The sequence below is a fragment of the Puma concolor genome, chromosome D1, assembly GCF_028749965.1.
Source record: "Puma concolor isolate L17-30 chromosome D1, mPumCon1.1.hap2, whole genome shotgun sequence".
Taxonomy (NCBI): domain Eukaryota; kingdom Metazoa; phylum Chordata; class Mammalia; order Carnivora; family Felidae; genus Puma; species Puma concolor.
Window position 1 is genome coordinate 30,135,684 of NC_141676.1, and position 15,949 is coordinate 30,151,632.

At 36.3% G+C, this 15,949-nt stretch overlaps 1 protein-coding gene across 1 annotated transcript in view; it reads left to right on the forward strand.

Moving 5' to 3' along the window:
• DCDC1 (doublecortin domain containing 1) overlaps nt 1-15,949 on the forward strand; it is a 497,922-nt gene that overhangs the window by 15,886 nt on the left and 466,087 nt on the right. The window contains exon 4 of the mRNA XM_086677755.1: nt 11,893-12,062. Within this exon, the coding sequence (XP_086533881.1) occupies nt 11,893-12,062 (170 nt within the window). The remainder of the gene's footprint in view (nt 1-11,892; nt 12,063-15,949) is intronic.

Genomic DNA, 15,949 nt, shown 5'->3' on the forward strand with positions numbered 1-15,949 from the left:
GACAAGAAATATGGTATTCCATTGCTGGAATGCTACAGTAGTCCTCAGTGAACAGATATACATTCTGACTAGATGAAATATGGCCAAGAGTTATACCTAATTTCCAAATGTTCATTGCTTGAGACTGGTCTTTGGAGGTTAACTCTGACTTTTATCCCATTAAATATGTACAAGCTATCTGTGCTGGAAACTATAGAACAATGACCTGAAGCCTTTTTTAAAATTAAAGCTTTTTAAGATTCATAGCAGTATTGAAGGAAAAGTACTAGATTTCCCATAAAACCCCTACCTTCACACACACGATCACTCCCATTATCAATATGCCCCACCAGAATAGTATATTTGTTACAACTGATAAACCTACATTGACATCATAATCACCTGGAGTCCATAGTTTCCATATTGCTCACTCTTGGTGTTGTGCATTCTGTGGGTTTGTAGAAATGTATCCATCATTATGGTATTTTCACTACCGTAATAATCATCTGTGCTCTCTCTGTTCATTCCTACCTCCCCAAACTCCTAACAACCACTGATATTTTTAACGTCTCCACAGTTTTGCCTTTTCCAGAATGTCATGTAGTTAGAATCATACAGTACATAGCCTTTTCAGATTGACTTCTTTCACTTAATAGTATGCATTCAAGGTCCCTCCATGTCTTTTCATGCTGTAATAGTTTATTTCTTTTTAGTACTGAATAACATTTCATGATTTGTTTATTTACCCATTGAATTCAGAACATCTTGTTTGCTTTCAAGTTTTAGCAATTATGAGTAAAGCTGCTATAAACATTCATGTGCAAATTTTTGTGTAGACATACATTTTCAAATCCTTTGATAAATGCCAAGAAGCATGATTGCTGAATCATGTGATAAAAGTATCATGTGATAAAAGTAAGAAACCACCAAACCGGGGGCGCCTGGGTGGCGCAGTCGGTTAAGCGTCCGACTTCAGCCAGGTCACGATCTCGCGGTCCGTGAGTTCGAGCCCCGCGTCAGGCTCTGGGCTGATGGCTCGGAGCCTGGAGCCTGTTTCCGATTCTGTGTCTCCCTCTCTCTGACCCTCCCCCGTTCATGCTCTGTCTCTCTCTGTCCCAAAAAAAAAAAAAAAAAAAAAGAAACCACCACCAAACCGTCTTCCAAAGTGACTGTACTATTTTGCATTCTCACCAGCAATGCCAATTGTCAGCATTTGGCATTGTCACTGTTGTGGATTTTGGTCATTCTAATAGATGTGTTAGAGTTACCTATCTTAGTGTAGTTTGCATGCCCCCGATGACATATGATGTGGAGCATCTTTTCATATGCTTATTTTCCATTTGTACATCTTATTTGATCTGGTGTCAAAGTCTTTGCCCCCCCCTCCCCGCCGCTTTCTTAAAGTTTATTTATTCATTTTGAGAGAGACAGAGAGCAAACAGGAGAGGGGGAGAGAGAGAGAGAGAGAGAGAGAGAGAGAGAGAGAGAGAATCCAAAGCAAGTTCCACACTGTCAGCGCAGAGCCTGATGCAGGGCTCGAATTCATGAAATATGAGATCATGATCTGAGCCAAAGCTTAATTAACTGAGCCACCCAGGTGCCCAAATCTTTTGCCCTTTTTTAATCAGGTTGTTTGCTTTCTTATTGCTGAGTTTTAAGAGTTCTTTGTATATTTTGGGTAACAGTCCTTTATCAGATGTACCTTTTGCAAATATTTTCTCCTAGTTTGTGGTTTGTCTTCTCATTCTCTTGATACTGTCTTTCACATAGCAGAAGCTATTAATTATTTTAAGATTATATTTTTAAGTAATCTCTACACCCAATATGAGCCTCAAACTCACAACCCCAAGATCAGGAGTCACATTCTCTACTGACTGAGACAACCGGGCACACTAGAAGTTTTTAATTTTAATACAGCAGTCTAGCCTATGATTTCTTTCACGGAGCATCCCTTTGGTGTTATAGCTGAAAAGTCACTGACATACCCAAAGTCATGTATGTTTTCTCCTACTTCAATTTCTAGGAGTTTTATGGGTTTGTGTTGTACATTTAGTTCTTTGATTAATTTTGAGCTAATTTTTATGAAGGATATGAAGTCTGTGTTTAGATTCATTTTTTTTTTTTTGCATGTGCAAACCTAGTTGCTATGGCACTATTTGTTGAAAAGATTATCTTTATGCCATTGTATTGACTTTGCTCCTTTGTCAAACTTAAGTTGGCTATATTTATGTGGGTTTGTTTCTGGGCTTTTTTAGTTTTTCTCATATAGATCTTATACATATTTTATTAGATTTATACTTCAATATTTCATTTTTGAGTGCTAATGTTAGTGGTAATGTTTTTTTAAATACAAGTAGAATTAATACACAGATTAGTTTCAGGTGTACATTATAATGATTTAACAATTGCATATATTTCTCAGTGCTCATCAAGTTAAGTGTACTCTTAACCCCCTTTATTTCACCATACCCTCACCTACCTCACTCTGGCAACCACCAGAGTTTGTTCTCTATATTTCAGTCTGTTTTTTTGTTTGTATATTTTCTTCTTTGTTCATTTGTTTGGTTTGGTGTGGTTTGGTTTTTTAAAGTAATCTCTAGGCCCAGCATGGAGCTTGAACTCAAGATCCTGAGATCGAGAGTTGAATGCTCTACTGACTGAGCCAGCAAGGCATCCTGCTTTGTTTCTTAAATTCCATAAATGAGTGGAATCATAAATATTCTTAGTTCTCTGATTTATTTCACTTGGCATTATATCCTCTAGGTTCATCCATGTTATTGCAAATGGCAAGATTTCACTCATTTTTATGGCTGAGTAATATTCCTATATATATATATATATATATATATATATATATATATATATATATTACATATATATAAATCTATATATTTTATTTTATATAAATATGATTTATATATATACACACATATATACACACACACACACACATACCACTTCTTTATCCATTCATCTGTGGATGGATACTTGGGTTACTTCCATATATTGTCTATTATAAATAATGTTGTCATAAACATAGGGCTCCATTTATTTTTCAGATTAGTGTTTTCATTTTCTTTGGGTAAATACCCAGTAGTAGAATTACTAGATCTTATAGTAATTCTATTTTTAATTTTTTTAATATAATTTATTTTCAAATTGGCTTACATATAACACCCAGTGCTCATCCCAACAAGTGCCCTCCTCAATGCCCATCACCCATTTTCCCTCCCCCGATCCCCCTGTCCATCCTCAGTTTGTTCTTTGTATTAAGAGTCTCTTGGGGTTTGCCTCTCTCCCTCTCTGTTTGTAACTATTTTTTCCCCTTCCCTTGCCCCATGGACTCCTGGTTCAGTTTCTTAAGATCCACATGTAAGTGAAAACATATGACATCTGTCCTTCTCTGACTGACATATTTCACTCAGCATAATACCTTCCAGTTCCATCCACATTGCTGCAAATGGCATGATTTCATTCTTTCTTATTGCCAAGTAGTATTCCACTGTATATATATACCACATCTTCTTTATCCATTCATCAGTTGATGGACATTTTGGCTCTTTCCATAATTTGGCTATTGTTGAAAGTGCTGCTATAAACATTGGGGTACAAGTGCCCCCTATGCATCAGCACTCCTGTATCCCTTGGGTAAATTCCTAGTAGTGCTATTGCTGGGTCGTAGGGTAGTTCTATTTTTAATTTTTTGAGTAACCTCTGTCCTGTTTTCCATGGTGCCTGTATCAGTACATTCCCACCAACAGTGCCCAAATGTTCATTTTCGTTTATATCTTCACCAATACTTGTTATTTCTTGTGTCTTTTTTTTTTTTTTATTTTAGCCATTCTGGTAAATGGTAATATGTTTTAAATTTCAAATTCTACTAGTTTGAAATTGACTTTTGTATTTTAACTTTGTATCCTGCAATTTTGCTATAATTGCATCTGAAACCTTTTAAGATGAGGGCAATTGCATACTTCTTGTCTTCTTGTATCTTTCTTCCACATGCATGTTTTCTTTTGTTCCTTGTATCTCAAACCCACTAGAAGGTCCCATATAATGTGAGTTTGAATATTTAACTCTGCTATACAAGATATGAAAGTAAATAGGATGATAACATTCATAAGAAATGTTGAGCACAGAGAGTAAATTTAAGCTAATAGATTATGAGATATAGGTGAAATTCATAGGCTGTATATAAATATGCGTAAATTGAGAAAAAAAGGCAGAATTCAGTAGATGTACTAAATATACGTAGTAACCAAGTTACTATAAATAGAAGAAATGGAATATATGATTGAAAAGACAAGTTTTATTTATGGAGTAGAAAGGCAGAAAGACTAAGTCATGATCTTGCCACTTCAGGGCTAACAGCGATGTCATCTGTAAGTTGGCTACCTATACATAACATCCAGTAGGGTCCTGTTTTGGCCCACAGTGCTATGCCCAAGAAATGCAGATAAAACCTATATATCTTCACTAAGTTAACTGGCAAGCTACAGCTCTGGCCAAGTTTACCTTACTTTGGCTAAGTTAACTGGCAAGCTACAGCTTTGGCCAAGCAGCTTTGCCTCTTCTCTGTTTTCTCCCATTAGCAAGTATGTGCCATTTAATCCCTGTACCTTCTGTCTGGGCCACTGGCTCAAATCTCAACTCTGGTCCTCATAGCATACCATCATGGGGAAGATGTCATCAATGGGCAGAAATATCAGAGAATGTGAATATCACATAACCCAGGATTCAGATAGTGTGATTCTGCCACTCACCCCCTATCCTAAGCATGTTAACTTTATTGCTTGCTTTCCTCTTTATTAGCATTGTGTGTTTTAAATTTGTGTGTGTATGTGAACGGAGTATTTTAATTTGGTCTGTGAGCCCTCTGGGTTAGCTTGCTCTGTAATGTACTCCGTGGCTACCTTTACATGAAGTAATTTTCCACTTGACGGTACTCTTCACTTTGAACTTCTGTAATCCTTCATCACAATCTGGGATTTTGAGCTAATCCTTTGAATCATCACATCTAGGTTCATGGAATGAACCTAGAATAAGCTGTGAAAGGAGTGCAAATTTATGGTGATTCTGTGGCAATCTTTAGCACCTGGTCCACAATGACAGCACTATGAGAACTTCTCACCTCTGGGATGAGCCCTTCCTAGGCAAACCCAGGAAAACTGAGCCAATACCAGTTTATATGAAGAGAGGAGTAGAAGGCTATTAATTCTGGCCCACCTACATTCTCTCCTTACTCAGAGTTGAGGAGGTCAGAGGTACTTACTGACTAGAACAGCGGCCTTCAAATAGTTTTGCTCATGTACCTCCTAATAGAATTTGAGAAACATATAGTCTCTTGCACAATTTTTAAGTTGACATTTAAAATCTCTCATTATAAGCTTAAGTAGTTGGAAAAGAAGTAGTTTCAGGTATACTATGAATGTTGACATTTTAAAGTAAAACAGTTAAGGGGTGCCTGGGTGGCTCAGTCAGTTAAGTGTCTGACTTCAGCTCAGGTCATGATCTCGCTTCGCTGTTCATGAGTTCCAGCCCCGCATCGGGCTCTGTCCTAACAGCTTAGAGCCTGGAGCCTGCTTCATATTCTGTGTCTCTCATTCTCTGGCCCTCCCCTATTCTCTTTCTATTTCTCTCAAAAATAAATAAAAACACTTTAAAATTTTGAAGTAAAACAGTTACATAAGTCTTTTAAACATATCTAATAAAATATAAATTCCATATGAATTTTAAAAAACATTTTGTTATGAACATTTTCAAACACACAGTAAAAAATAGTAAAACAAACCCTCATGTATTCTTTACCCAAGTTAAATAACCATCAATTTTCTTCTATTTTTATTTATACTCTTTGCTACTTTTAGGAGTATTTTAAAGCAAATCATAGTTTACTTAAAAATACTTTGGTTTGGTTTATCTAACAGATAATATTTATTTTAATACCATTTATTCATACCCAGTAAAATAATTTCCTTAGTTTCATTAACTCCCAATTTGTGTTCAAATGTCAACAATTGCCTCAAAAATGTATGTCTTATTAAAGTTGGTTTGTTTGAATCAGGATGTAAACAAGGTTTATGCATTGCGTTTGGTTGATATAATTTCTTTTATTATAATAGCATTTTTTTAATGTTTATTTATATAAGAGAGAGAAAGAGTGCATGAGCAGGGGAGGGGCAGACAGAGACAGAGACAGAATCCAAGGCAAGTTCCAGACTCTGTGTCAGCACAGAGCCCGACGTGGGGCTCACACTCATGAGCCATGAGATCATGACCTGAGCTAAAGTCAGACGCTTAACCAACTGAGCCACCTGGATGCCCCTGGTTGATATAATTCTTAAGTCTCTTTTCACTTGTAGCATTTCTCCATCTTTATTTTCTATGTTATATAGACATATATGTCATATAGACATACAGACATCTCTACCTCCCATATTTCTTACAAATTAGAAGTTAGATCTAGAGTCTTGATTATATTCAATAGTTTGTGGCAAGAATGTTTCACAGGTATTCCCATGTTTATAATCCCTGTGGAATCACATATGGAGAAATCATATATTATTTCAGTGTTATGTTAAAATGGATCAATGGTATATATGATATCAGTCAGATTCATCTATTATAAATTTCCCATCACTCTTACATCTAATGATGACAAACATTCCCTGGATCCATTATTTCATTAGGGTTTGTACTGTGGTGATTTGCTGCTTCTTTTATTCCATCTCTATGTATTAACTATGATTCTCCTTTGAATAAGAATCTTCTCTCACCATCTGTTTGGTTATCCTGAATTATAGCCCATTCAGGAAAGCAGGAAAGGTACATTTGTCATTTTTCAGAACAATAACTTGGTGCCCTAGCAATCAACAAAAGGCGAATAATCACATAATGAAGTTTTAAAATTTTATTTTAATATTTTTAGATGCTCATTGGTTTCTATATGTTCGATGTTCTGATCTTTTACATTTTTTTAATGTTCAGAGTGCCCCTCTTCTGCCAGTGGAATTCCCTTCAAGTTTGTTCCTGTGTCCTTTTGACATGCCCCACTTGTCTTTGATAGCTTCTTTCTTTTCAGACATGATAAAATGTGGTAGTTCCTGGTACATTTCTGGCCACAGATCTAAATACTTATAGGGATTCAAAAACATTAAAACATTAAAAATATTAACCATCTGTTCCTCAGTGGTTCAAAATTGTATGTACTTTCTTTTCTCCTCAAACTTGTTTCTATTCCATTTCTTCTACAGAATTTTATCTTTCATGCTTGAAGTCTTTTATAGGCTTTCTTTAGGAAAGCCTATATATGGAAGGCAAGGTTCTAGACATTGATTTGCTAATAACTATGTACACTTGCATGCCCCTTGGAAGGTCTCCCTGTGCTGTTTTGTTATTGGTAGTTAGTGTCCCAACTTGAAGACAGTCATGCCTCTTCTCTTCACTGGCTGACACATTGTACCTTCTATGTGCAAATACATCAACTTATTTAGTGGCTACTATTCTTAACCCTTTCCTATAGATGAAGAAACTGATGTACAAAGATGTCTAAAGTGTCACAAATAGCAAGTGGACAGTGGGGATGTAAACCCAGATACCCTGCTCCAGAATCCAGGCCTATAACCACTATGTATTGAATGCCTTTTAGTTAGTTAGTTAGTTAGTTAGTTAGTTAGTTAGTTAGTTAGTTGAGAGAGAGAGAGAGAGAGAGAGAGAGGGAGAGAGAGAACATGCAAGTGAGTGGGGGAAGTGCAGAGAGAAAAGGAGAGAGCAAATCCCAAGCAAGCCCTATGCCTTTAGCGTGCAGAGACTGACACCAGTTTCTATCTCACAGAACAACTGGGACATCATGAGCTGAGCTGAAATCTAGAGTTAGATGCTTAACCAACTGAGCCCCACCCAGGTACCCCTTGAATGCCTCTTTATAGAAAGGTGCAGGGGAGCCTGGGTGGCTCAGTTGGGTTAAATGTCTGGCTTTGGTTCAGGTCATTATCTCCTGGTTTGTGAGTTTGAGCCCCACATCAGGCTCTCTGCTGTCAGCAGCGAGAGAGCTACTTCAGATCCTCTGTCTCCCTGTCTCTCTGCCCCTCCCCCACTCATGTGCATGCTCTCTCTCTCTCAAAAATATTAAAATAAAAAAATAAATAAAAATAAAAAAGGGTGGAAAAGCAGATCTAGGGATGGGCATGAGTGGAAAGCTTATATTCATGTAAAATGGTTAAGAGATGGAAAGTAAAAAAAACATGGTTTTTCAGTGTGTGAGTAAATAAACTATGCATGTGTTAATAAAACAAGGTAGTGCTGTTACCTGTACTCTGCTAAAATACCATAGTGGTGTCAGTCAAATTAAAATTAACACATTTTTATTTCTTTAATTTATAAATAACAGTTTTCATTTAATTAACGTACATGAATGTTATCTGCAAACCTATTGTATTCTGCATATTGTACTTAACCTGTTAATACATTCTACTTCTAGTGAGGATAACACTTTTTATAGTAACATTACAGAAGAACTATTGCATTTAATAATTGTAATGATTTTACACTTGCACAACTCATTTTAGCTAAAGGTATCCTGAAACTATTTTACATGGAAAAAAAGAAAACCTATACCTACCACTAAAATGATAAGTTACTGCTATATTTCAAGAGAGATTTTTGAATGTTTGGTGCAAATTTTCTTAGTTTTTAATGATTAGACTATATATATAAACACACCACGACAAAGTATTTCATTCTACAAGGTGATTTACTCTTTAATCATAAAGTTTTGCCTTGCTATACACAGCTGGAGTTTTTAACTTTTAAGCATTCCCCAATTAGGAAGTCCTAACTTATGAAGGAATTGAACAGTCAATGGTTGTTGGTTGTTATGGAAGTCTGAGAAGAGAACCTTAGCCCTCCTAATGTGAGAAGCTTAAAGGAGGAGGGGCAGGGGGAGAGTGTGAAAGCCAACAGCCCTTTGGTCTTTAGGTGGAATACCAGAGGAGTGCTGGGCAAAGAATAGCTCTTTTTATTATTACTAACATGGAGAAAGAGAACATTCTTATTTTGATATAGGTTGAGATTCACCTTACAATTTTTTTAATGTTTTATTTTTTGAGAGTGCATGTATGTGCCTGCAAGCTGAGGAGGGGCATAGAGAGAAAGAGAGAGAGACACACACACAGACTCCGAAGCAGGCTCCAAGCTCTGACCCATGAACCCATGAACCACGAAATCGTGACCTGAGCCAAAGTTGGACGCTTAACTGACTGAGCCACCCAGGCACCCCGAGAGTCACTTAACATTTAATGAATGTCTACCATGTGCCAAACACTGTGCCAGATACTTTCATACTCACCATTCATTTAATCCTCATAACCATGTGGATAACTGGTTTTGCAAATGAGATGACTAAAGCTCAGAAAAGCTATAATACTCAAGGTCACTTATAGTTATTTGGAAGAGAAAGACATGATCTTATGTATTCTAGGTATATATTTCTCCATTATATTTGTGACTATAAGTTACATTACACTCCTTTTACTCTTCCATATGCTTAATTAAAAGTAAGTCTAGCAACTTGCTAACTAGCTAACTTGCTTTCCTGGATAGCAGTTTAGTTCACAGATTTTTATCAGGAGTTTCAGGATTAGATTCAACTGCAAAAAACAAAGACCCTCTTTCAAGTCTTTACTAGGATTTTATCACCTCAATGAGGCCTATACTGACAAACCTTTTTAAAAGTACACTTCCAAGGCACCTGGGTGGCTCAGTTTAAGCATCTGACTTTGGCTCAGGTCATGATCTCACAGTTCATGAGTTCCAGCCCTGCTTTGGGCTTTGTGCTGTTTCACCTCAGAGCCTGGAGCCTGCTTTGAGTTCTCTCCCTCTCTCTGTTTCTCCTTCTCTCTGCCCCTCCCCTGCACGTGCTCTGTCTCTCTCAAAAATAAATAAACATTAAAAATAAAATTGCATTCCCTCCACTCCCAATCTACCTTGCCTGATCAATTTTTTTCCATAGCATTTATTGCCTAACAATAAATTTACTTACTTCTTATGTTTATTCATCATCTGTCCCCACTAGACTGTAAGCTACACAAAGGGCACAATTTTTTTCCACTAATTGTTCATTGAAAAATTATATGTAAGTACCTAGAAAACTGCCAGGTATATTGTAGGTGCTCAATAAATAATCTATGGATAAACAAACGCTTTTATTTAAGAATAGCAGTAAGGGGTGCCTGGGTGGCTGAGTTAAGTGACTGACTCTTGATTTCAGCTCAGGTCATGATCTCATGCTCATGGGATTGAGCTCAGTGTCAGTCTCTGCACTGACAGCACAGAGTCTGCTTGGGATTCTCTGTCTCCCTCTCTCTCTGCTCCTCCTTTATTCATTCTCTCTCTCCCTCTCTCTCTCTCTCTCTCTCTCTCTCAAAATAAATAAACGTACATTGAAAAAATAGAATAGCAGTGAAAGGTAAAAGTAATATTTTTTGTTACCTTACAAGTAATATCCTTCCTGTTACTAGTGGTATGTCATGTTACCTAGGGACTCCTCATTATGATAGTAGGATACATCAGAGAGGAGACTCTGTGGCTATTTTTATAAGCAGTATGAGTGGGTGGTTACACCCTGGAAAGGGCCCTACAACATTCTTTGACATTATTTTTTATGGGAATATTCACATTTTTTTATTCTTAAGAAATTTGAGGTGATTTGTGTGCATTACTCAAGATTTCTAGGTTGTTGGGGGTGGCTGGGTGGCGCAGTCAGTTAAGGGTTTAACTCTTGATCTTGGCTCAGGTCAGGATTTCACAGTTTGTGAGTTTGAGCCCCACATCAGGCTCTGCATTGATGACATGGAGCCTGCTTGGGATCCTGTCTCTCCTTCTCTCTGCCGTTTACCCTCTTGTTCTCTCTCTTGCTCTCTCTCGCTCTCTCCAAATAAATAAATAAACTAAAAAAAAAAAAAAAAAGATTTCTAGGTTGCAAATAAGAGAATCCCGACTCAAACTATTTTAGCCAAATAAAAAAAAGAGAGAGAGAGAGAAATCTGTTGGCTCAGCTCACATACCCAGGAAAATTAAGAGATAGGGTTGTTTTTTAATACCAGGTTTCAGGGATTCAAATGTCATCAGAAATCTCTCTCACTTTTTAATCTCTCTCCATCTCTCACTTTTGTTTTTATCTGTTTTGGCTTCATTCTCAGTCATGGAGGTTTAACATTGTTCTGAAAGGTAGCAATCCCAGAGAACAGAGCATGACTTTTTCTTTACGGGGATTCTGATTTAGCTATCACTGTTTCTGGGAAAGGCACTTAGATTGACTGGTCACAGGCATACTCACTTCCCTACTGGAAAGTAAGGCCACATAATTTAGAATTCTCCATTAGAATCAGGACAAAGGTAGAATCCAAAATGGAAAGGATGGAGGACAGGCAAAAAAAAAAAAAAAAAAAAAGCATTGTGGTACACTTTTCAATAACATATTCCTCATGTTAAGTTTGTTATAATGAGCAATTTTCTAGCAAACAGCAAAAATGAAAATGCTTTGCAATAAATTACCATTTTTTTCTTTCTTGGATAGGATTATGCCATTCTTTTTTTTTTTTTTTAAGATTTTATTTTAAAGTAATCTCTATACCTAATATGGGGCTCAAATTCATGCCTCTGAGATCACAAAGGGCATGCTCTACCCACTGAGTCAGCCAGGGACCTAGGATTATACTATTCAAAGATTCAGATTCATACTTTTGTTTTCCTTTAGACTTCATCTCTGTTCTTTTATCATGATATCTCACATTTAGCAATTGCTGCATAGCCTAGAACATGGTGAGAGAGAACTTGTGATTAATGCCTAGCCCCAATTTATGACCCTAGAGGATTTTACCTTTTTAATTAAATAACATTCTTCCTCATTTTTAGCTGAAAATGGCAAAAAGAGACACAGATGATCATGGAGCATCCGTTTCTCAGTCTTCTTTATCCCCCTTGACTAAAGCCATGAAGGCATCACAGCAGAGCAGCACCAAAGGCACCTTCAGTGGAGATACCGTTCACCCAATTTGCAAATGTATTTCAAAAGATTTACCAAGGTAAGAATATTATTTCAGCAGCTTACACTGAATTCTGAAGGAGATAAAGTGCCTACAAAAAGTTGTCTAATCGAATGTTCCTGGAGCTGATGTCAGTATTAACTTGGAGATATGATGGTTTATGAAGGTTGTTGCCTCAATTAGAGCCCTTCAATTTCTTCTATTTTATGGGAAGAAAAAAGGTAGATGATGTAATAAACATAAATTATGCCTGGAGTCTGACTTGGACAGTAGTATAATGATAACAATAATGGCAGGACAGATAATATTGGCTGTATGCCAGTCACCATGCTAACCTCTTAACCTGCATTATATCTATTTAGTTTTCTAAACAGCTCTGGGAGGAATATAAGGCAGGTAGTATTTAAACATTTCCATTTTACCTATGAAAAAACAATTACCTAGAGAGGTTAATTAACTTGACCAAGATCACAGAGCTGGTAAGTATAGAATGTATGGTTTGAACCCATATGGATCTAACTCCACAGCAAGAACTCTTCTCTAGTACACTTCTCAGAAATACAAAGCAGAGGAGGCAGATGTATTTTTCCTGTGTTTTTGTCTATTGGAAAATGAAAGAATAAAAAAGTGTCTGTTAGGTTTTGTTAAACTATTGGCTGGCTAAATGTGACGTCATAGTCTTTATGTTAAAAAGAAAATGTATACTATAAAATCGTTGAAGAGAATATTCATAAACTAAGGATAATGTTAATGTCTTATAAAAATGCCCAGTTACATTTATATCTTAACACAGTTTCATTATTTTTTTACGTATCAGTAAATTTAGACGAAAGTGAAATCTAGACTTTTAGTGGGGTGCCTGGGTGGCTCCGTCGGTTAAGCATCCTACTTTGGCTCAGGTCATGGTCTCCCGGGTTCGTGAGTTCGGTTCATGAGTTTGAGCCCCACATCAGGCTCTGTGCTGACAGCCCAGAGCTGGAGCCTGCTTTGGATTTTGTGTCTCCCTCTCTCTCTGCTCCTCCCCCACTCATGCTCTGTCTCTCTCAGAAATAAACTTTAGACTTTTAGCTAATTTTTGTTTTGCTTTATTCCTCTGAACTCTGAGTGCATATCAGCAGTGTCTGAGATTATTTACACAGTGTACTAGCTATATGGCTAGATAATTTTTTAGAACATCATTACTCAATATAGTTATACTGTAGAGACATAAGTTACTCGTGAAAGTGTTTTCCTCAATAAGACAATGGAAAACAATTTCTAAATAGGATTTTTAAGTATTCCTTTATACAAATGCCGTTGCTAATAAATGTGTGTTTACACATTTTTATTGCTTTAGAATTTATTTTTACCAATTTCCTTTTCAAAATCATACTACATTCACTTTTTATTCCAACTATCTTTTGTGCTTTTTTAGATTCTTTATTTTTTTCTGCTAGAGCTAACTGTAATTTCATTTATACAGTTTCTTTCTGCTTTTTTCTCATTTTCTTTCTTTGATTCTGACTCTTTTTAACTCTGGCTTTTTTTGTCCTTTTTTTAACGTCAGTCTTTCTTTTTCATGTGACACCTTCCTACTGCCTGTTTTTTAGTAGTTTATTTCAATGTGGTACTCATATTTCTTTGTCTGAATCCTAATTTCTTTTCTGTCACTATTACATTTTACCATCATCTTTGATTATGATGTACATAGAAAATAAAGTAAATCTCCTGGTAATCGAATGGAAGTCAAAGACAATGCCCAGAGATCTTTTACTTTCATGCAAAAGAAAATGATGAGTTTCAACCTGAAAGGGGTCAAGTTCATAAAGGCTAATGGTAATCTAAGATCTGTTGGCATTAATATGATAATCAGAGAGAGGCAATTTTCTCTACGAATAAAGACATTTTCCCCCTGATTGAGGTTAAAACTTTTCTTGTCTCATTCTTGTTTTCCTTGCCACCTTTCTTCCACAATCTTTGTGATCATTTTATGAGAAATAATTATTAAAATATAGTCAGTTTGTTGTTCTTTTACTTATATCACAAGAGATTATGTTTCTCTCCACTAAACACACTGTACATTTTACAAAATATGCCCACATGTATTAAATCCATTCATTGCAGCCATACAGTGACCAGTCACTTTAGTCTCATGTTATTACCTGATGCTATTAATTTATTCTATATTGTATTTACATTATTCACTCTTCACTCTTTCTTGTGTTCTTTCAGTGTTTTTTTCTTTGTCCTTCTTCTATATTTGTAGCAGAGTGAAAACTGCTATACCAGGATCCTTCCCTCAACAAGAAAACTAATCACCATCAGTGTAAATGAGTTCAATAAAATTGTGCCAAAGAAGGTCTGATCCTCCCATTTTATGACTTACCAGTACAAGGTCAGATGACTGGAAATATCTAGCATCATTCTTATGAAAAGCAGCACAATAGGAAACTTTTCCTACCTAGCTTTGGTGTGATATATTTCCAGGTACGCTGGCACAGGGCACCAGCCTTTGAGACATGGATGGCAAAATTAATTATTTATTGGTAACTGGTATCTATGGACAGTTCCGTCATATTTATAGAAAGATATTTCTAAGTGCTGAGTAGATTTCCAAATTAAAATTGCATTTTAAAATTAAGAGAATGTTGTAAACAGTATTTCTTTCTATCCCACATATAAAATATTTTATTGATTTTTAGCTGATGATCATCTAGGATGTAATTTCATGATTTTTATAATAGAAAGTTATAGTATCTTTTAATCTTGCTTGCAGCTGAGTGTGTTGCCAACTCTTTTAATTCCCTGCAGGAGAAATTTTTTTTAGTACATTAAATGAGGACTTAAATCAGTTTTAAAAGTGAATTACCAACGGTTTTTTGTTATATGTTATCTGGGTTACTTTTCACAGACAAATCGTGCTTTCAAGGAGACTGGCAACACATAAACTATTCATTCACTTTTTAATGTCTAATTTTAGTTATCTTGGATTTTTTTTTTTACTTTTTTTTTTTTTAAAGGTAATCTCTGTGCCCAGTGTGGGGCTTGAACTCATGACTCTGTGATTAAGAGTTGGATGCTCCACTGACTGAGCCAGCATTTTTTTTTTTTTCAACGTTTATTTATTTTTGGGACAGAGAGAGACAGAGCATGTACGGGGGAGGGGCAGAGAGAGAGGGAGACACAGAATCAGAAACAGGCTCCAGGCTCTGAGCCATCAGCCCAGAGCCCGACGCGGGGCTCGAACTCACAGACGGTGAGATCGTGACCTGGCTGAAGTCGGACGCTTAACTGACTGCGCCACCCAGGCGCCCCTGAGCCAGCATTTTTAATTGGAATGAGTCTTAGATGCCTTTATAAATAGAAACATTTGATCACATTGCCTTTTCTAGGGACAGTTTAAGTTTAGCAGTTTCATCATTCCAAAGATGGGCTGTCAGTTCCCAGCACAGGATGGGTAGCAGAAGGGAGAGAGGGGAGAGAGCAAAAGTTAATGAAGCAAGGCAACACCTTAAGTACCTCCATTGCCCAACAAATCACACTTTGTGCAGTTCATATTTTTTTTCAATTTTTTTTCAAAATCAAAATCTCTACAGATCTAAAGATTAATGTATGATTTCCTTTTAAAATGTTAAAAGACTATATTGTTTCCTTTTGAAAATTTAGATTTCCTCTGGAAAAATTTCTGTATAATATCTATAACCTCCCCAGTTTTAAAGATGTACCTTGCTCTTATTCCTTTGTACATTTGTATAAACATAAATATACTTTTCTTCCTTTGGGTGAGATGATCCTATATTCAGATGGGTCCTTTACCAATTTTAGAAATTGCTCCTCTTGTTTAGAATTTCCTTCTATAAAATTAAACAAGTTCAATTTAACAGACATTGAATAGCTCCTATAGTGTATATATGTAATTTGAATACTATGCATTGGTTATTATTCAA